General features: G+C 42.3%; 1 protein-coding gene across 2 annotated transcripts in view; it reads right to left on the bottom strand.

Moving 5' to 3' along the window:
* UBR3 (ubiquitin protein ligase E3 component n-recognin 3) overlaps positions 1–21,899 on the bottom strand; it is a 220,988-nt gene that overhangs the window by 123,931 nt on the left and 75,158 nt on the right. For both annotated transcript variants that reach the window (XM_056533968.1, XM_056533969.1), the window contains exons 16-18: positions 20,139–20,272; positions 17,055–17,140; positions 9,929–10,070 (exon numbers count right to left, since the gene is read on the bottom strand). In XM_056533968.1, the coding sequence (XP_056389943.1) occupies positions 9,929–10,070; positions 17,055–17,140; positions 20,139–20,272 (362 nt within the window). The remainder of the gene's footprint in view (positions 1–9,928; positions 10,071–17,054; positions 17,141–20,138; positions 20,273–21,899) is intronic.

Genomic DNA, 21,899 nt, shown 5'->3' with positions numbered 1-21,899 from the left:
TGGTGCGTCACGACCCTCGCCCGAAGCGGGGGCCATCACATCCCATTCTTATATCTTTATGGTGGAGCCGTTTGGCTATCCCATAGAGATATATGGAGGGGGTGTGGCAGCCCCAGCTTTGGGGTTCCATACAAGAAATCGTAGGGGGGCCCCAGTGCTCAGACCCCCTGCAATCTAAACCAAGTTTTTTTTTACATGACACTACTACATTAAAGTTTAAAAAATGGTTGGTAGATCACTTGGCTCATGTTTTAAGCCTGTAGGGCTGTATTTGTATTTCATGCCCCCCTGCACCTCTAGGTGGGGTTTATAGGAATTAAGTGAGGGGCGTGAGTATATAACGCCCCTGCTCCATTCAGGAGGGACATACGTGACGTTTGCGGAATGCTCCCAACTATCCCTTATTTTATTATAGGGTATGCCCTCTACAGTTCATGTCACACCTCTGACCGCTTGCTAAGTTAAGGTTTTCGTGCAGGTACGTATGCTACGTTTCCAGTCACGAGCACGAGTGTGAAGCCCAGACCACAAACACAAGAAAACCATTTTTTCCACACATCCATGGGCTACAATAACACATGCAACCTGCAGAAAGGTACAGACCATTTCTCTAAGAAAGCAGACATTTTTAACCATTCACCGCCAAGGACACATGTCAAGCCTTAAAGTAATGATGAAGCCACAAACCGCAGATGTTTTCTTGTTGCTGTAACTGTCCTATGCACATGAAATACCCCCCATGCACATGAAAGTAATTGATTTTAAGTTTCAGAAAATTCTGCGCATAATCGCTTATTCTGTGCTGATTCATCTCATCTCTAAAAATTTATATCTAAAAATCTCAAGGAATTTAAATGTGGATCTTCGTGCTAAACCCATTATGATGATTTTACTCCTGATTTGCATAAAATGCTCAAAAAACACCTAAAAGAATGCTTTAAAAAAGCTCTGTAAAACAAAAATGGGCATAAAAATACTCAAAAAAAGAAAAGGTTGAAAATTTGAGGCTCACTTTTCTTGTAAAATAAGTGTATTTTTGATTCTCAAAAAATACACGTGTGGACATAGGTAGTCAAGTATAACCTTTAACCTAACAGGCTGCAGGGTTGGCAAAATTGGAGTAGTAAGTAGAAGTGCTGTAAATGTTGGTGATATATAAAAATAGCTCTGCAAAATTACAGGTCTCATGAAGAGAGATTTTCCCAGATGGCATTTCCTATTCTCACAGCAGCCTTCATAAAATATGTATAAAAAAATCAATATATCAGTACAAAACAATACAGCTAATTCCAGCCTTAGAACAGATTACTCTACAACTTTGCTTAAACCCTGAAGGTGTGGAATCACGTGCGATCGGGGTTACAGAAAAGGTCAAGTAAATGCAAATTGAAAAAAACTATATTTTGTGCTACAATGCCCTAGGAAGAGCCGCTGCATGAAGAACCGTGTCGTATCCTGGAGGCAAATGTTTCTAAGTAATGTACTTGGGAGAACGTTAACCCTTCTCCAGCTGCCTGTGTTTACCTCCTCTACCTATTCACACCAGCATAAATGGGCAAAAACATAAGACCAATTTAGTTATATATGAAAGATCTGCTGCAAAGGTAAAGGCTTAACAATATGGCCCAGTATATAAAGTACATAAAATGGACTGGGGGCACTCAGTGGGGTGTCAATGATCAAGATTTACTCTACACACACTGAATCCAGAACCTCTAAAGAAAAAAACCCTGTTCAATGTACAGCATGATGGGTACAAATCCCATTCAAGTGTACATATTGCTTCCTAGATGCCTTGAAACATGTCAAAACGTTTTGATCTGCTGGGGTTTGAGTATTCAGACCCCAACCATTTGTTAGGCTAGAATGACATATTTGGGGTCCGGCTCCGGTGAAACTGCTTGAAAATTGCCAGAAGTGCATTAGTTGCCATCAGTTGTGCATCATCCAGCGTCCAATGTGTGTGATCGCCGGAGAGAGGAACGCAGCAAGATGCATTCCCCTGTCCGTGCCGGTCTGACAAGTCCAATCATCCGGTGTCTAAACAGAGGCCAGATGTTTGTGAAGTGTCCCATACATATGGATGGGATCAGTTTTTGCTCCATCTTCCCTGCGGTGCATTTTCTGCAGCGCCGGATAGAAAGAAAAACCTGAAGACTGACATATGTAAAAAGGAGGCCTTAGAACAAGAGCGGGAAGAAAAGCACAGCTAAGGCTATGTTCACATGGTGGAACATGGGAGGATATTCTACAAATGGCCTCTTCTGCTGGTTCAAGGCCTGTCTGAAAATGCATCATCTCCATAGACAGCTATGCATTTTAGAGTGGATTCTGCAAAAAGAATGAACACATTATTTCGGAAGAGAGTATGATCAGCCATTGTTAAAGGGGTACTCCAGTGGAATTTTTTTTTATTTATTTTTTTTAAATCAACTGGTTCCAGTAAGTTAAACAGATTTGTAAATTACTTCTATTAAAAATATTTACCCTTCCATTACTTTTTAGCAGCTGTATGCTACATAGGAAATTCTTAACTTTTGGAATTTCTTTTTTTTTTTCTTTATCATCAGGAACTGTCCAGAGCAGGAGAAAATCCCCATTTCAAACCTATGCTGCTCTGGACAGTTCCTGACATGGACAGAGGTGTCAGCGGAGAGCGCTGTGGACAGGACAAAAAAGAAATTCAAAAAGAAAATAATTTCCTCTGTAGCATACAGCCACTAAAAAGTAATGGAAGGGTAAAGATTTTTTTAATAGAAGTAATTTACAAATCTGTAAATGCAGAAATGAAGACGGCACTCACCCAGGTACGTTATGCTGACAATTTCTTTATTTCATCCACAAAATCGTGCGGGGAAGTGCAGTGTCAGGCAGGTGTTGACGGCAGGAACGCTGGAGCTCACAACGTGATGGCTACAGCTATGTCGTGCTTCCGCACTTCTTCAGAAGCACGACACAGCTGTAGCCATCATGCTGTGAGCTCCAGCGTTCCTGCCGTCAAAACCTGCCTGACACTGCACCTCCCCGCACGATTTTGTGGATGAAATAAAGAAATTGTCAGCATAATGTACCTGGGTGAGTGCCGTCTTCATTTCTACACTTACGCTTTTTTTGGATGAATTGTGCTATTTGGATTGAGCACCCCCGTTTTGGTCGTTTAGCCCGTTTCCACACCTGCGCTTGTGTTCAGCTGGGTTCCACTCTGTCAGTGCCGGACTCTGTTCCTACCCTATATAATTAACAAATCTGTTTAACTTTCTGGCAACAGTTGATTTAAAATAAATAAATAAATAAAATAAAAAAAGTTTTCACCAGAGTACCCCTTTAAATAGGACTCGGGACCCCCGGACAGGCAGGGGGAGAGAAGCGGGTATTGGTGGCGGTCTCTGGCACCGCAAAAGCCACTGCAGTTCATTGATTTAAAGTGCCCGCTTTAAATCAATGATCTGCAGCCTTGTCGCGGGGGGATAAATAACCGATAACTTATACCGGAATATCGGTATAAGTTATCGGTTATCGGCTCTAACCTCCACCGATTATCGGCCCTAAAAAAACGATATCGGTCTATTCCTAATTGTTAATTTAAAAGGAATGACAAATCAATTTCCCAACCATGCTTTTCCTGTTTCCTGGACTACTGCTCTGCCAGCTTACCGTACTTACACAGAGAAGACTAGGGACATGTTCAGTGCTCCCATATTACTGTAAGTGTGGCCCTAGGAAAGACAATGGATCCCTCTTGTGGGGCCGAAATGTCAGGTGCATAGGTTGTCATGAGTTTCCAAAATGTACATACAACTTAACTCAGAAAAGGACAAATGAAAGACAACTAGCAGTCTATTTACTGCTGCATTATATTAAATGTAATCTGATTATTTTAGGGGGAACGCGCTTTAATGTAAACTCATAGTAGAAAAGAAACCAAGATATTTAAAACAAAAAAGATAATGTGAAAAATACATATGAACTATAAAAAGCCATTTATTTGTGAGAGTAGCTGGTACAATTTTAAGGAAACGAGAAAGATTGGATAGAAATGACTATAACATGGCTTGCAACCTTAGCCAATCATAGCTCATCTCACACTGAACTGCTCTGGGCTGTGTGTAGCAGAGAGGGCGGAAGTTCTTCCAGGGCTTGGTCCAAATACCACATTGAAAAAAACACACAAAAAACACCACATACATTTATTTGCAGTGTGCAAAACTGCATAGAAACCACAATTTAATATTTAAAGGGGTACTCCGGTGAAAAACTATTTGTTTTAATTAACTGATGCCAGAAAGTTAAACAGATTTTTTAATTACTTCTATCTAAAAATCTTAATCCTTAATCCTACTTATCAGCTGCTGTATGCTCCACAGGAAGTTATTTTCTTATTGAATTTCCTTTCTGTCTGACCACAGTGCTCTCTGCTGACACCTCTGTCCATGTTAGGAACTGTCCAGAGCAGGATAGGTTTGCTATGGGGATTTGTTCCTGCTCTGGATAGTTCCTGACATGGACAGAGGTGTCAGCAGAGAGCACCTGTGGTCAGACAGAAAAGAAATTTAAAAAGAAAAGAACTTCCTGTGGAGCATACAGCAGCTGATAAGTACTGGAGGGATTAAGATTTTTAAATAGAAGTAACTGGCATCAGTTAATAAAAAAAAAAAATTCCCACCAGAGTACCCCTTTAAGGAAAGCAATTTCACTATGTGTTACACACATGTTTTGGTGTAGTCCACATTTTGATGTCCAAGGCAGATGCTGCATTAAATTGTCTGTCATGAGACTCTAGTCATCATTGCACAATAAAGGTATGGCCAAGATAATGAACTTTTGTTTACAAGCCTTTTCCTATATAATTAACTTACTTATTTTATTAATGCAAGAATTATATTTATAATAAAACTCCTTTCTTTAGACAGTTAACTTACATTGACGTCACTGTCAATACAAATACAAATGTAAAAATAAATGGCCCTACCATCAGATCTATTCAACAAGAGAAGCAATGACATTCTGAAGAAGAGACAAATAAATAAAAAATATCAGCTCATCAGTTCCGCTCCACTAAACTGGTATTTACTTGGATCCCAGGCAGTGCTCAATGAGTCGTTCCATGAATCACGAGCCTAAACCCGGAATTTTCAGAGCATTTTAACATAACTGGGCTGTAGAGAAGCTGCACAGAAAGGGCGCAGACTATTAGCGCCATCAAGTGGTCGATCTGTAGAAGACATGAGAGTCGCATGTTTACAGTGTTTATTAGCAGTGGTCCCCAAACTGTGGACGTCCAGATGTTGCAAAACTACAACTCCAGCATGCCCGGACAGCCGAAGGCTGTCCGGGCATACTGGGAGTTGTAGTTTTGCAACTCTTATTCTTATCCTCTGTAAACTCTTCCCTAAAGGGTCCAAGTAGTCCTCTCGGTTAGGTTTCTCTCTAGTCCTCTCTATGCACCAGTGTGCCCCATTTGCAAGTTACAGCAGGGAAACTCAAGTGAGTAGAGAGCTTGAAAGTGTACCTGTCATGATCTTGTTAAATTGTATAATCCTCCCAGTTGACTGCCCCATCATGATAAACCATTACCCTGCCTTTATTTTTATTATTTTTTAGTTTTCTACCTTGCCATTGCTCTGTATTTTCTGCTCAGTCAGATTCACAGATTGGGAAGGGGCATTTCCCAGCAGGCGTGACATCATCTGAAGCCATACAGGGGAGAACTTCCGCCCTCTCTGCTACACACAGCCCAGAGCAGTTCAGTGTGAGATGAGCTATGATTGGCTAAGGTTGCAAGCCATGTCTATCCGATCTTTCTCGTTTCCTTAAAATTGTACCAGCTACTCTCACAAATAAATGGCTTTTTATAGTTCATATGTATTTCCACATTACCTTTTTTGTTTTAAATATCTCGGTTTCTTTTCTACTATGAGTTTACATTAAAGCGCATTCCCCCTAAAATAATCAGATTAAATTTAATATAATGCAGCAGTAAATAGATTGCTAGTTGTCTTTCATTTGTCCTTTTCTGAGTTAAGTTGTATGTACATTTTGGAAACTCATGACAACCTATGCACCTGACATTTCAGCCCCACAAGAGGGATCCATTGTCTTTCCTAGGGCCACACTTACAGTAATATGGGAGCACTGAACATGTCCCTAGTCTTCTGGTCTGGTTTGGGGTGCAGCCTTATCCAATCATAACTCATCCAACACAACCGCTCTGGGTTGTGTGTAGCAGAGTGAGGGCAGAAGTTCTCCCCTGTATGGCTTCAGATGATGTCACGCCTGCTGGGGAACGCCCCTTCCCAGTCTATGAATCTGACTGAGACTGAGCAGAAAATACAGAGCAATTTCATGGTAGAAAACTAAAAAAATAATAAAAAATAAAGGCAGGGGGTGGTTTATCATAATGGGGGCAGTGAACTGTGAGGATTATAAAATTTAACAAGATCTGTCATGACAGGTAAACTTTAAAGGTGCTTATCCCTACTACCTACTAAAAATCACTTAGCACTGCCGTATTCTGAGACTCCCCCCCCCCCCCCCCCCCCCTCCCGATTGCTGGACCGGTGGACTTGGACAAGTTCTATTTTAATCTTCCATATAATGTACTGAAATCATTAGTAAGAGAAAATGCATCATATGATCAAAATATTGATACAACAGTTATAGCTCTTAAAAGGCAGGGATTTTACAGGAGTTCCTGTCACCAAACTGAACTTTTAATATATTGTTCCTTCTGTAATTATAAAACACTTTGCTCTTTACTTACGGTTATAATTATCAACCTTTATAAGTTTTTAATGCGATTGAAAAAAGGCCACTAGGTGGCTCAGTTCTGTTCCCTGCACAAGTCAGTTAGTTTGGTCTCCTCCCGGCCTGGCAGGAGACCAAACTCAGGAAGAACGTGCGGGGCATGGCGAGGCACAGCTCTCACAGGCTTCAGTGACATTGTGCCTGCTGGGGAACGCCCACTTGCTCCTGCCGGGAACTCACACAATGTGAGCAGGGGGAAAGGTACACAGCTTTTTAAAGCTTGGAAAAAAATGTTGAGGGCAGGAAGGGTGTTCGGAGTAGTTAGGGAATATAATCTGAGTTAGTTTAGAAAATGTGGTTTGAGGACAGGTACTCTTTAGAGGTATTCTGTCAATTAGGTGGTTTGGTGTTTTTTCTTTTTTTCTTTACCTTGGATAAAAAAAACATATGCAAAATACAAAAAAGCAACAATAAGGTGACTGTTATCCCTGCTGTCTATGAGGAGGTGATCTGCACTTGATGTACTGTCCTGCATTGCAGTGGAACAGTATCAAGCATACATATACACAAGGTACACCTGCTCAATTTCTTGTTAACGCAAATAGCTAATCAGCCAATCACATGGCCCAGTCTACATGCCTAAAGGCATTGAGTTGCTGCCAAGGCAACTTGCTGAAGTTCAAAGCGAGCATGACAACATAGAAGAAAGAGAATTTAAGTGGCTTTGAACATGGCATGGTTGTTGGTGCCAGACCGGCTGTTCTGAGCCAAAGACCACACCAGGTGCCACTCCTGTCCAGGAGTCTTTCCTGCCTTGTACCAACGGTTCATCTAACTGGTGGTGTAATTGTGTGGGGGTCATTTTTTTGGCACCATCTGGGCCCATTAGTACCAACTGAGCATTGTTAAAACACGACAGGCTACCTGAGTATTGTTGCTGCCCATGTCCATCCCTTTATGGCCACAGTGTCCCCTATATCTTCTGATGATACTTCCAACAGTATAATGCACCATGTAACAAAACATCATCTAATACACGACAATGAGGTCACACGACTCCAATGGCCTCCACAGTCACCAGATCTCAGTCAAATAGGTCATCTTTGGGATGTGGTGAACGGGAGATTCTCATCATGGATGTGCAGCAGATAAATCTGCAGCAACTACGTGAGGCCATCATGTTCGCATGGACCAAAATATCAGAGGAATGTTCCCAGCACCATGTAGAAAGTATGCCAGGAAGAATGAAGGTAATAGGGTGTTCAACCTAATAATAGCAAGGTGTACCTAATAAAGTGGCCAATGAGTGCATATGTGCGGACCTGGCCAGGACAAGAATCATCCTTTTAAAATATTCACATTAAAATGAGGTTTCTGTGGGTTACTTAAAGGGGTTCTCCACCATACGGTTATTTTAGTACGTACCTGGCAGACAGTAATGGACATGCTTAGGAAGGATCTGCACTTGTCTTGGGGCTAAATGGCGGTGTTGTGATATTACCGTAACACTGTGGCTAGCTTTTTGTGAACTGGCTATTTCCTGTTGGGGTTTCCTTGTTCAACTACAAATCCTATAGTTCCTTGTTTGTAAGTTTGAGTTCACTTTCTTCTCTTCCACACATCCCCCCCCCACTGAAACACAAATGAGCTGCATTCCATTCAAAAGACCATTGTTTTCTAATCAGGTGCCTACAGCTGTTGCAAAAATACAATTAGTTGAAGAATGATCTCTCTCCAACCATTAAAGCAGGACGGGCTGGCTCCCTGCCGCACTGCAATCTGGGAAAACCTGAGATCTACATAAGTTTGTATGCTGTTAAAAATAGATATTGGGGCAAATGATCACAGAAGAATTGCTACACCATCATCACACACAGGTACGGACACTATATTATGGACTGCACTAAGGTTACAGCTTCTGTAGCATAGTCAAATAAAAAAAAATCCTGGAATACCCCTTTAATTCTTCTTAAACACATCATGCACGATAAAGCATTGTAAGGGCTTCTTAACACTGCAGAAATTCAAGGTGGAATCTGCAAAAAATTCCATGCAGAATCAACCTTACTTCACACTCACATTGACTTCAATAGGGTTTGCGCTTCTGTGTTCACAAAGCAGAAATTCCAAATCGTAACTTTGGAAAAGTTCCTGAATTCTGGCAGAAGACTGAACATGTTTAATCTTAAACCAAAATCAAGTAATAAAAGCGCATAAGAGTATGTTCACAAAACAGAATTTCCGTGCAGAATCCGGCTAAAAAATTCAGCTTGGAAACTCTGCTACATTAAGTTAACATTGTGTTAAATGGTTTTTCCGCTGTTCCATTCAACTGCTAGATTTTCCACTGCGGAAATTCTGCATTCCAGAATCCACAAAAGAATGAATATGTAAATTTTATGTGAGATTCAGCGGCAGAGTCCTTTGAAGTCAATGAGTCTCTGAATTCCATTAGCAGAAGCACGCAGATTCCGTATAATTTCTGCTCCACTTACTATGAAGCAGAAAGGGTGCAGATCCATAGACAAATTCAGTTCTGTAGAGTGGCCGTACCCCAAGGCTATCTTCACACAGTGGAATTTAAGCCATTTAGTACAAATTTCGTTCAGCAAAGCTTGTTGAGCATAACTGAGGCGGAATTTTGTGTTCTCTCAACACAGAATTCTGCCGAACTTCAAGCCCCATTGAGTTCAATGGGATTCCACCCCCAATTCTGTACAATTTAAAGACAGGTCTTAAAATTTTGTGGAATGCGTAACTTCCTCCATGGAAATTCTGCTGTGTGAACGGGACAGTGAAATCCCATTAAACATAATGGGCTTTAAATTTCAGTGGAATTTCCATCAGAAGTCTTTTGCGGCCTTAGGCTATGTTCACATGGCAAATTCTGGCTGGATCTACCTCAAATTACCGCCATGGTTTTTGCATAGAAAAGAAGAGGAAATCTGTGATAAAATTCTGCCATGTAAACCAAGCCTAAGGCCTCCATACAGGATGAAGTAAAGGACCATACGACTCAAGAAAAACAACATCTATCCCCAGTCCTACTTATACAGCCCTGCTGTGTTCTGTTTCCCATACACAACTCTGACCTACCATGACAGCTGTACCAGCCTTTAGATCACTGTATGGACTATAGGAGGACAATCCTAAAATACACAACATATTTCAAGGCAATACATACCCTTTGGTGTGTACATTCCTTGTTGCATGGAGCCTCCAGGTTCAAACACTGGAGCTTTAAAGTCAGCAACCGCAGACAACACTGACTCAAAGCTGCAGCTTCCTGGCATTATTCCGCTCTTAGGGTTAGGGCTTTCTGGGATGTAAACTCAAAGTTCAGGAAAACAAACTAAGTTCCTTATGTTAAAAAATAGATAGAAATATTGTTTTAAGTGGTTATGTCAAGATTACAACTCACAATTAACCTACAGGATAGGTGATGGACCCCCATGATCACGAGAAGGAGGGGACCCTTACTCCTCTAGTAAATAGGGTGGAAGTGGAATGTGCACGCTGCTCCATTCACTCTCTATGGTACTGCCAAAGTAAGTCAAGCATAGCGCAAAGCCATCTTTACCAAAACCACACCAAGTGAATGGAGCAGCATAAAGAACAACGGGGCATTCCCAGACTACAGGCTCCTATAGTCCATGTCGTTGCTGTGAAGCATATCTCAGAGCAGATAGCTGCATAAACATGTAAAGAAAAAAACATACTAAAATAATTTAGAGAGGGGGGGCCATGCACGGGACTCGCTAAAGAGGACGCACTTCATGTGAGCTCCGCACCGGTCGTCTGCATTTAGCCTCTCTCAGCGCCTTCACTGGCTCCTAAGTAGCAGATTTTTGCCCTACATCTCCCTAACATGTCCGGCAAGGACAAGAAGAAACCCGGCGGGGATTCTCAGCCGTTATTCCAACATGGCGCCGGCCCTGGCCCACGCTCCCAGCCCAGCAGTGGAAGAACACAACATAGCCGACCTGCAGTCAGCTCAGTCTCTTGCTGCACACCCCATGGACCCACCAGCTTTATTTGCCCACATTCAGAAGTTTTTTCGGGAAGAGCTCACCAAAGCCGTAGCGGACTTCACTAAGCAGGTGGGTGAGCTGGGGCAACGGGTCTCGGACCTTGAGATTAAACAAGATGGGCTCGTAGATGATGTGCAGCACGATAAGTTACTGCTTAATGACCATGCAGACAAGCTGGAAGCTCTTGAACTTAAAATTGAGGACCTCGAGAACAGATCTTGCAGAGCTAATCTGCGTATCAGAGAATTTATTGCCCGAATCTATGACTGACTTAACCCCTACAGTGACTAGCCTCTTCACCACCCAGCTCCCGCAGGTTGATATGGCACAATTTCGTATGGACCGGATCCATAGAGCTCTAGCCCGTCCTAAGAACCCGGACATTCCCAGGGATGTGATCCTAAAGCTACATTACCCTGATCGTATTCTTCAAGTTGCCCGCAATGTGTCTCCCCTCCCGGACATGCCTGTGTCTGTCCATATTTATGCTGACTTGGCTCCCTCCACACGAGAGGCGCTGTGCCATGCGACCTGTCACACGCATGCTTCAAATCAAATACTGATGGGGCTTCCCCTTTAGCCTCCAGTTCCAGATCAACTCTCACGCCTACCTAGTGCGCACTCTCTCTAAGGCCCAAGATGCTCTCCAGCGAGAAAAGATTTCCTGCGAGGACATTTCTCCCCAGCTGCCCCGTTCACAAAAGACTAGGCAAGTCTGGCACCACACAGGCTCTAGCAAGAAGAGGCGCAGATCTATCCCATCCTATCCTGATGGATGATTACTCGTCTACAGAACATGCTGTTCACCTTGGTTTGAACAACATGTTGTAGTGGGTCTATCCCACGTTTCCCGTGATTGTCCTTTACCCACTTACCCATGTTGGACTAGAAGAATACTCCCAACTCCATGATTTTCTTACCCTCCCCTCACGATATTCCTTTCTCTCCTCCTTCCCTACTAACCCTCCCCGTTGACCGTGCCCCCCCTCCTTCTCCCCTCCCCCCTGCTGCTCCCCCATGCTTTTCTGGAGGCGTTTGGCGGTCTGGACTATCATGTTGCCTCTGTGTCTTAGACATATGGGACCGCTGGTCACAATCTGGTTCTGGGTTGTGACCCTGTCCTGTCATTCTTCGGTTGTTGTTGAGTTTCTGTTTTTGTGGTCCGTTTTTCCCCAGTTTTGTTTTTCCTGTTGTCTGGGCAGCTCTGTCTTTGTTCTCCCCTATCCCCCATAGGTCTCTCTTTTTATTGGTGCTTGTGGATGTTTTTTGTCGTTTAGTCTTTGTTTTGGGTCTTTAGTGTTTATTTGGCATTTTTTTCCCATTGTTATATTATGTGTAGGGTTTTATCTCATAATGTCAGGGGTTTTCATTCCCCTATAAAACGCAAAAAGGCCTACCTGGATTACGTGTCCCATAATCCTGATGTCCTATGTATTCAGCAATCCCATTTTACCCCCACCTCTTTTCCAGCTTATCTCCATCCCAATTATGTGAAGACTTTTACATTCTCCTTTATTTCCAAATTGAGAGGTATTGTTACTCTTCTCCATAACTCATTTCCTTTCTCAGTCACCTCGTCCCCATCAGATCCCGAGGGACGCTACCTAATCCGGGAGGGCCTTTATCGAGATACCCCTATGTGTATAGTCAATACCTATGCTCCCACTGAAGACCCCTTGCAATTCTTTGTTTCTACATGCCAAAAGCTACAGTCTATACAGTATGTTCATTTGATCGGGTGTGGTGACTTTAATATGGTGTTTAATGGGATCCTGAATAGGTCCCATACTATGGCCTTTCAGAGGTCGGGGGTCCAGCAGACTGATCTCACAGATGCTTGGCATGAGCACAACTTATCCCAATGGGGTTAATCTTACTACTCCCCGGCCCATAAGTTGTACACCCGAATTGATTGGGTACTAGTGAATACTTATTTTCTTCCGGCGCTGCAATATGCCCACCATGTTCCCTTTGTTTGGTCGGACCATGATATGGTCTTAGCTGTTTTTCAACCCCGCGATGCCAACCCTTATACTAAGAGACTGAATTAGTCATTGCTGTGCTGCCCTCATATTTGAGACAACATTGCTGACACCTTGACTGCCTACTTCGCCCACAATGCCACCCCGGAGGCAGATCCCGGGTGGACATGGATGGCTCATATGGCCACGATTAGAGGGGAAACTAATTGCAATAGCCTCTGGTCTTAAACATGCCGGCCAGAAAGCTCAGGCCCTTCTAGAGCACAAGTTAGCACGCTTGGTTATGGCCCTAATCCATATCTTTTCCATGCAATATGTTCTACCAAACAGCAGTTGAATGCAGTCCTGTCCGATCGTACGTAGAGGGCTCTTCGCTGGACAAACTACTTTTTATAGATGGGTGAATAAACCTGAAACTTCTGTCCAGTATGCTGAGGGACAGAACGCAAATGAACAGGGTTCACAGGATCCAGATCAAACCTGGGGTTACCTCCTCTAACCACTCCCGTATTTATGACTCTTTCCATTCCTTTTACGCTTCCCTCTACAGAGAACGGGCGCCACCAGCTCCTGAGGCGGTTGATTCCTTCCTAGCATTGGTATCCCTGCCTTCCTTATCTGATCAGCAAGACTCCCAGAACACACCAGTGTCCCCTGAAAAGGTATCGACGGTAATCTCTGCTTTGAAACTGGGTAAAGCTTCGGGACCCGACGGGCTTTCTGCTTTATACTATAAAAAGTTTTCCCACATTATTATTCTCCACATTTCTTCTTTCTGGTGCTCCTATGCCATCTGACTTTCTTCAAGCTTGTATACTTGTGATCCCTAAATCTAAGAAGGACCCTCTCCTTCCTCCTTATTGTCATCCTCTCTCTCTTATTAATCTTGACACTAAACGTTTTTCTTCTATCTTAGCTAGACGCCTGAACTCCCTTCTACCAGGCCTGGTCCATAATGACCAGGTCGGCTTCATTCTAGGCCGATAAGCCCCTGATAACATCCGGAAAGTCCTCAATGTGGTCTATTGGGCTGAAGTTAATTCCACCCCCTGACTCTCCTGGAGCTTGATATTGAAAAAGCCTTTGAATCAGTTTCCTGGACTTACCTTTTTGGGGGTCCTCCGTAGCATGGGCTTTTCAGAAGCTTTGTGGGCTATTTACTCCGACCCACAGGCGTTTCTCAAACTTCCTTCTCCAAATCCAGCCCCTATCTCCATTGAACGTGGTACCCGCCAGGGATGTCCACTCTCCCCAGCGCTGCTTGCTCTGGCGGTACTTATACTTGATCATCCTGACATCAGAGGAGTTCAGATTGCTAGCTCTTCTTACCTCACTAACCTCTTTGCTGATGACATGTTACTTAAGCTCACCTCTCCTCATTTCCCTCCTCAATCTCTTCTCTCTTCTGGACTGTTTCTCAATGGTTTCTGGTCTGAAGGTCAATCAATCTAAGTCGGATGTCCTTTTCTGCCAAACTCCTATTTCTACCCAAAAACTTAGATCTCTCAACTTTGACTTACCTTCCTCCTCTTCCTCCATTCCCTATCTAGGTGTCGCCCTTCCCTCTTCTATCTCCTCACTATAAACTGAACTATCCTCCTCTTTTCAAGGTGCTCCGGGAGGACCCCTCTAAATGGAATCTTCCCCACATTTCCTTAATAGGTCATATTAACTAGGTGTACATGGTCTTTCTCCCTCGCCTTCTTTACTTCTTTCGTACTCTTCCTATTTCCGTTTGGGTCTCAGATCTACGCGCTCTTGAGGCCGATATCTTCAGATATTTCTATGTTCCTAATTTAGTTAAATATTATCAGGCAGCTAGATTGGCACAGCTCCTACTTTATAATGCTAGGTCGGGTTACCCTAGATGGTTTCACTTAAAAACGATCTGGTGGCACCCTATACTTTCTGCTCCCTGATGTGGCTCACAACGCCTACCTCCTCTTACTTGCCTCCTACTGCTCTTCTTCCTCGTTATTTCCTTCTCCTCTGGCGGTCTGTCTGTTTCAAGCTTTCTCTGCAGTCTCTCTTCCTCTTTTTTTCAATCCCTCTTTCCCTCCTGGTCTGTACCCTGTGAACTTTGTCTGGTTGCACTCCCAGAAAATGTCTCATCTACAGGACATTTTAGTTGGCCGAAAGCTCATGTCCATTTCTGTCTTTCGAAACAGATTCTCCCCTCCGCTGTCTGAGTCCTTTAGACTTTCTCAGGTCTTTTCCTTTTTGAATTCCACTACTTACTTTGAAGCCATGGCTTTATATACCCCTTACTCCCGGGAACCCTTTTTCTTCTAACCGTCCCCCTCCTGAAGCGAAACTCCCCTTTATGACTCAATTACTCAATAGGAATCTGAACTACATTTCACCCTTTCCTTACCTCGTTGGCATTCCTGTTAACATCTAACTAAGGGGAGTTGGCAGGTGTACTTAGTGGAGACGGCTGTTAAAGGTTCCCCATCGCACTTACGTTCCTACACGTTTACACACTATATATTCTACGGTCTCCCAAGATTGTCTGAAGGTCATATTTGGTGGCAATGCCCAGTTGTCATCGCCCTCTGGAGGGAGGCAGTAGACCTTATTTCTACGATATTAAATACGTTGGCCCCTCAGGCCGGCAGCTTGTCTCTCGGGCGACAGGCCTCCCCATGTAAGATATGCCCCCTTTAAATTAGCTCAGTATATATATATATATATATATATATATACACACATATGCATACATATACACACATACACACACATACACACACACGTCTTCAGATGGCGATCCCCTCTTTCCTTCTCGATGGTGGTTGACCGGATTAATACCATCATGCTCTCTGAAAAAATGTCAGCAGTTTGTTAAGATACCCTTGATTTGTTCTTTCAAGTATGGCAGCTGTGGCTTGACTCTTCCTATACCTATGATGTTTCTTTTTATTTACGCATACCCATCTGTGTACCCCCTTTGTTTTTAACTTAACCCTCTTGAGATCTGTGTAGCCCCCCCCCCCATCCCATACCCCTTATATTATATGTCATCTGCCCACTCTCTATTTAACACTCCAGTTTTGCAGTTATCTGTACTTGTAGATTATATTTGACTTTTGACTTGCTGCGCCCTAGTTTGGGACTCTCGACAAGCTGTATGTAAGTTTTCTATTTCTGTCAATAAACTGTTTTGTTGGACACTAAAATAATTGATAGAATCAGAAAAAAAAAAAACGTATCTCTTGAAGCATAGAGCAAAAAAAAAAAAAAAAAAAAAAAGAGGGGCACGTTACTCAGTACCTAATCCTGATCATGTACATATCATTTTTATGTGTCTAGGGATCTATATATCCCTAACAAATAGCATTTATATGTTGCTTACTTGCTTTGTGTTCTTGCCTTGTGGAGGGGGCGTGTCCATCTCTCTCCCTCACAGTGATGACTCATCTGCTCAGGAAGTCAGGGAGCAGCCTGGCAGTCTGCAAATCACTGCACAGTAGTTTATATGCATACAATTTCTATCTGTCCCAAGTAAAGCTGAATGCTAATCAACATAGCTGTCACTATGTGTGTCATTCAGCTTTTACAGACTCCTGAATGTCTGATCAGCTTCTTTGTCATTCAGGAGTCAGAGAAAGCTTTGGCTGTTCAAGCATGGGGGTTAAAGTTCTGCAACAGCTGGAGCTGCAGTGCTTGTAAAGCACTGTGTTAGAGCAGTGTTACCTTTAGCTATTGCAAAACTACAACTCCCAGCATGCCCATACATCCTTTGTCTGTAGTTTTGCAAGAGCTAGAAGCACACAGCTGGAGAATACACAGCTACTAAATAGAGTTTTATAAAGATTGTACCCCCAGCTGTTGCAAAACTATAACTCCCATCATGGGAGTTGTAGTATAGGAATAGCTAAAGGCTGTAGTGGTGCAATGTTGGTCTCCTATACTGGATACCAACACACTTTACGGGCGGAATTCAGTATGCTGCAAAATACAGAGTAATCTGTCTGCATAAAGACCCCTAATGGTGGCTATTTTCATTTTTGATTTTTTTTGTAAAATTTTATTTTTTTAAATAAATGTATATTTAAAAAAAGTCATCTTATCAGTAGTACTACAAAATACAAAAGTTTTTCATAATGACAGTGCCTCTAAGTTTTTATTTGAAAAGTATAAAAACTGTGGCACATGCCCTTATTCTATTTACTTCCAATTTTTTTTTTTTTTTACAGCTTGCAATAAAAATTACTTAGGGATGCAGGGATGACAAATTATATCTGTAAACCTGCTGCAAACCAAGACAAAATCTATGAGTAATTAAGTAAAAGGATATAAGGTCCAGTAGTGAGCTGTGAGTGCGGTCATTCATACATAACTGAGCTATCATCTCCGCTCTAAGGATCTCATCATCCGTCATTCCTAAAATTAGAAAAAATACAAGTTAAGTTGGCTGATATATTTAAGATAGAGCATAATACATATAATATAGATTAAGGCCTACATAACCTGCATGGTTAAAATGAAAGAATCATATTATTAAAAAGTATAACCCTTACTGGCCTATATATACAGTCATGGCGGCACCCCTGATATTTTTCAAGAAAATGAAGTATTTATCACAGAAAAGGATTGCAGTAACACACGTTTTGCTATACACATGTTTTTCCACTTTGTGTGTGTATTGGAACTAAACCAAAAAAGGGAGGAAAAAAGCTAATTGGACATAATGACAGACCAAACTCCAAAAATTGGCTGGACAAAATTATTGGCACCCGTAACTTAATGTTTGGTTGCACACCCTTTGGAAAAAATAACTGAAATCAGTTACTTCCTATAACCATCAATAAGCTTCTTACACCTCTCAGCCGGAATGTTGGACTACTCTTCCTTTTTGCTCCAGGTCTCTCTTATTGGAAGGCGCCTTTTCCCAACAGCAATTTTAAGATCTCTCCACAAGTCTTCAATGGGATTTAGATCTGGACTCATTGCTGCCACTTCAGAACTCTCCAGCACTTTGTTGCCATCCATTTCTGGGGGCTTTTTGACATATGTTTGGGGGTCATTGTCCTGCTGAAAGACCCAAGAACTCGGACGCAAGCTCAGCTTTCTGACACCGAGCTGTACAGTGCGACCCAAAATCCGTTGGTAATCCTCAGATTTCATGATGCCTTGTACACATAAATGTTGATTGATAATTCGCGCTGACACTGATGCTCCCTGAGCCTGCAGGACAACTTGAATATCTTTGGAACTTGTTTGGGGCTGCTTATCCACCATCCGGACTATCCTGTGTTGACACCTTTCATCAATTTTTCTCTTCCGTCCATGCCCAGGGAGATTAGCTACAGTGCCATGGGTTGCAAACTTCTTGATAATGTTGCGCACTGTGGACAAAGGCAAATCTAGATCTCTGGAGATGGACTTGTAACTAGAGATGAGCGAATTTACAGTAAATTTGATTCGTCACAAACTTCTCGGCTCGGCAGTTGATGACTTTTCCTGCATAAATTAGTTCAGCTTTCAGGTGCTCCCGTGGGCTGGAAAAGGTGGATACAGTCCTAGGAGACTCTTTCCTAGGACTGTATCCACCTTTTCCAGCCCACCGGAGCACCTGAAAGCTGAACTAATTTATGCAGGATAAGCTATCAACTGCCGAGCCGAGAAGTTTGTGACGAATCGAATTTACTGTAAATTCGCTCATCTCTACTTGTAACCTTGAGATTGTTCATATTTTTCCACAATTTGGGTCCTCAAGTCCTCAGACAGTTCTCTTCTCCTCTTTCTGTTGTCCATGCTTAGTGTTCACACTCACAATGCAAAGACTAAGTGAACTTCTCTCCTTTTTATCTGCTTTCAGGTGTGATTTTTATATTGCCCACACCTGTTACTTGCCCCAGGTGAGTTTAAAGGAGCATCACATGCTTGAAACAATCTTATTTTTCCACAATTTTGAAAGGGTGCCAATAATTTTGTCCAGTTGGAGTTTGGTGTGACATTATGTCCAATTAGCTTTTTTTCCACCCTTTTTTGGTTTAGGTCCAATACACTCAAAGGGAATAAACATGTGTATAGCAAAACATGTGTTGCTACAATTATTTTCTGTGAGTAATACTTCATTTTCTTGAACAATTTCAGGGGTGCCACCATTTACGGCCATGACTGTATAATACATACATATATATATATACATATATACATATATATATATATATATATACACACACACATACATATATATATATATATATATATATATATATATATATATATATATATATGAATTATGTGGTACTGACCACTGTGTAGGTTAGGTCTCCCAGAATTAATTAGAAAAAAGCATAGTTAAGGGAACCTTTAAAATTTCGAAATGTATATATATATATTTATTTATTTTTTATTTTTTTTCTTTACAGCTGGCTATATAATAAAGCAGAGCAGTCAATGCTGTAAAACAACCAGAACAGCAGCACTCACCAGCATGGTGAACGGGAGCTGAGCTGCAGCAACCATACGCGGCCACTATGCATCGAATGGAGCAAAATGCTTCCGGCCCTGTTCACCACAAAGAACTGTCTGCCGCTCCACTGAACAATGACTGTGGGGGTACTATGTGTCAGCACCCCGCCGATCAGCAATTGATAGCCTTCCCCTAGGAGAGCTCAGCAATCATTTTTATTTAGAAAGCCCCTTTAACAGTTCTTTTACATTTCATTACAGTACTTACATGGTGAAGAGGTTGTTACTTGCACACTGTTCTTTAGGGTTTTGTGTCTAAAAATTGCATTGCAAATACTAAAGGCGTTGTCTAGTCATTTAACTTTTTTTATTTTTATTATTAACATTATTATTATTAGTACCGTTGAAAAAGAGACATATGTCCAAGTTCAATCAATTAAGGGGAGATGATATGGATGTAGGGAAGGGGTATGTGTAATAATCATACTCCACTTACCAATCCTCTGTAGCTTCCATTGCGCCACCTCTCCGTATCCCTACTGTCACTATTTCATGGTCACTTTCGACACAGATATGTGCAGCAATCATTGGCTGTAGCAGGTGGTGGCAAGTGATTGGCTGTAGCAGTCACATGTCCATGTTGAGAGAGACCAGGAAGTAAAGACTGCCAGACTGTCTAAATAGGAGCAACAGAGGAGTGGCAAGGAAAATGGGAGATTCATCAAGACCTGTGAAGAGGAAAAGTTGACCAGTTGCCCATAGCAACCAATCAGATCGCTTCTTTTATTTTTGAAAAGGCCTCTGGAAAATAAAAGCGGCACTCTGATTGGTTGCTTTGGGCTACTGGTCAAATCTTCCTTTGCACAGGTTTAGATGAATTGTATCTTATTTTACAACATTCAGAGCTCACGTTAAAAGTAACAGACAATCTCTTCAAAATTAAAACTCAAACACAACTTACCTAAATGTAAACGAAGACTTAACAGAATAACTAGAAAGGTCAGGGCTCCTTCAAGCATCGACCTTTCATGATCACCATCGAGAACTGTGTTCTGGTGTTGAGAGGCCATTGTCAGAAGGTCTACAACCTTAAACCTAATGAAAGAAAAGGAATACGAAACTAAAGGGAATCGGTCAGCTGCAATTCACATTTTAAATTGCTGACACTGTAACCGCTCATGGGGGAAGAATAAACATGGTACCTTTCATCAGTCCAGTGTTTTCCAAACAGTGTGTCCCCAGCTGTTGCAAAACTACAACTACCAGGATGGGCAAACGGTTTGGTTGTCTGAGTTTTGCAACAGCTGGAACCACATTGTTTGGAAAACGCTGTATGAGTCAGTGCTTTCATAACACATAATAATGCTTTTATTCTTTCTTGCAAAGAGTCAAAGATGCATTCCTGAGCATGTGAAGTGCTGAAGACTGTAATGCCTCCTCACTTCCCCTCTCATCCCGGTCCCTGCTTGACTGACAATCAGCTGAAAGCTGAAGCTTTACTGTCAATCAAGCAGGGACAGAAATTACTTTCATGTCAATTTCAAAGAAAATCCATACAGACTTAGGGGAGGGTCACATGTAGCGCATCCCCATCATATTTAAAGCTGCAGATGCTCCAATGCCAGTAACTAAAGTGACCTCCCTGCTACACCCGGTAGCCCTGTGTGTCTGCTCATAGCAGTGGATTTCCAGCTGCAGATCTGCGACTAGCAGACACACAGGGCTAGCCAGCCAAAGCAAAACAGCAAGGAGTGCACTCTAGTGACTGGCATTGGCGCATCCGCAGCATGTAATACGCTGCGGAAGCGCTTTGTGTGCCTCTACCCTTAAAAGTCCTGGAAGCATAAAATTTGCCACAATAGTGTCCAGTAATCCAGCAGCCTAAGTGATTCTACTCCGATAGCTTGGCCGGGGTCCAACTATAAGCAACTCTGCCAATCAGCTGAATAGAGAATCTCACGTTTTAATGTTTTCATGCTGCAAAGCTGCAGTACCATGCACTGCCATGCGTTTGTAATCACTGAAGAGGCTACAGCAGTAGAGTGCCATAACCTCTTTAATCAGCTGATTGACAGAGGTGGCAGGAGTCGGACCCCCCCACCAATATAACACTTATGGCCTATCCTGAGGATAAGCAAACAAAAAAGCAGAGACCCTCTACTGCATCACAGCACCGTGATGTAGTGGAGGTAAGTATCTGCACTGTTCCTTCAATAGGCTAAGTTTAGGGACCACAAAGGAACCCAAATATCACAACTGACATTGATTGCCTACCATGACTATAGATTATCATTTTAAGATTAATATATAACAACAAGACATATAACATTAGGGGACTATACTCCTGCACATCCCCAAATGTGGTCTACATGATACAATGCACCAAGTGTGACATGGGATGCTACATTGGTGAAACCGGCCGGAAACTCAACGAAAGGATGAACCTACACAGACATTCCATCAACCGCCATAAAGAAAATGACTACTGCACCCCAGTTGGACATCATTTTACCCAATCAGGCCGCTCCATACATGACCTTACAATCAAGATACTGAGAGGTTCAAAAACACACAAGAGAGAAAGACATTTGAAGCCAAAATGATACTGTTTTTTGACTCAAAAAACAGGGGACTCAATGTGGATGATTTGAGCTTCTTATCTCTATCAAAATTTCTTATAACCTGTGCTGTACTGGATTCTCTTTGGTATCTCACTTTGTCC

Source organism: Hyla sarda, chromosome 8, assembly GCF_029499605.1.
Source record: "Hyla sarda isolate aHylSar1 chromosome 8, aHylSar1.hap1, whole genome shotgun sequence".
Classification (NCBI taxonomy): domain Eukaryota; kingdom Metazoa; phylum Chordata; class Amphibia; order Anura; family Hylidae; genus Hyla; species Hyla sarda.
The sequence above is the reverse complement of the archived record's forward strand: the minus strand, read 5'-3'. Positions and strand labels throughout refer to the sequence as shown.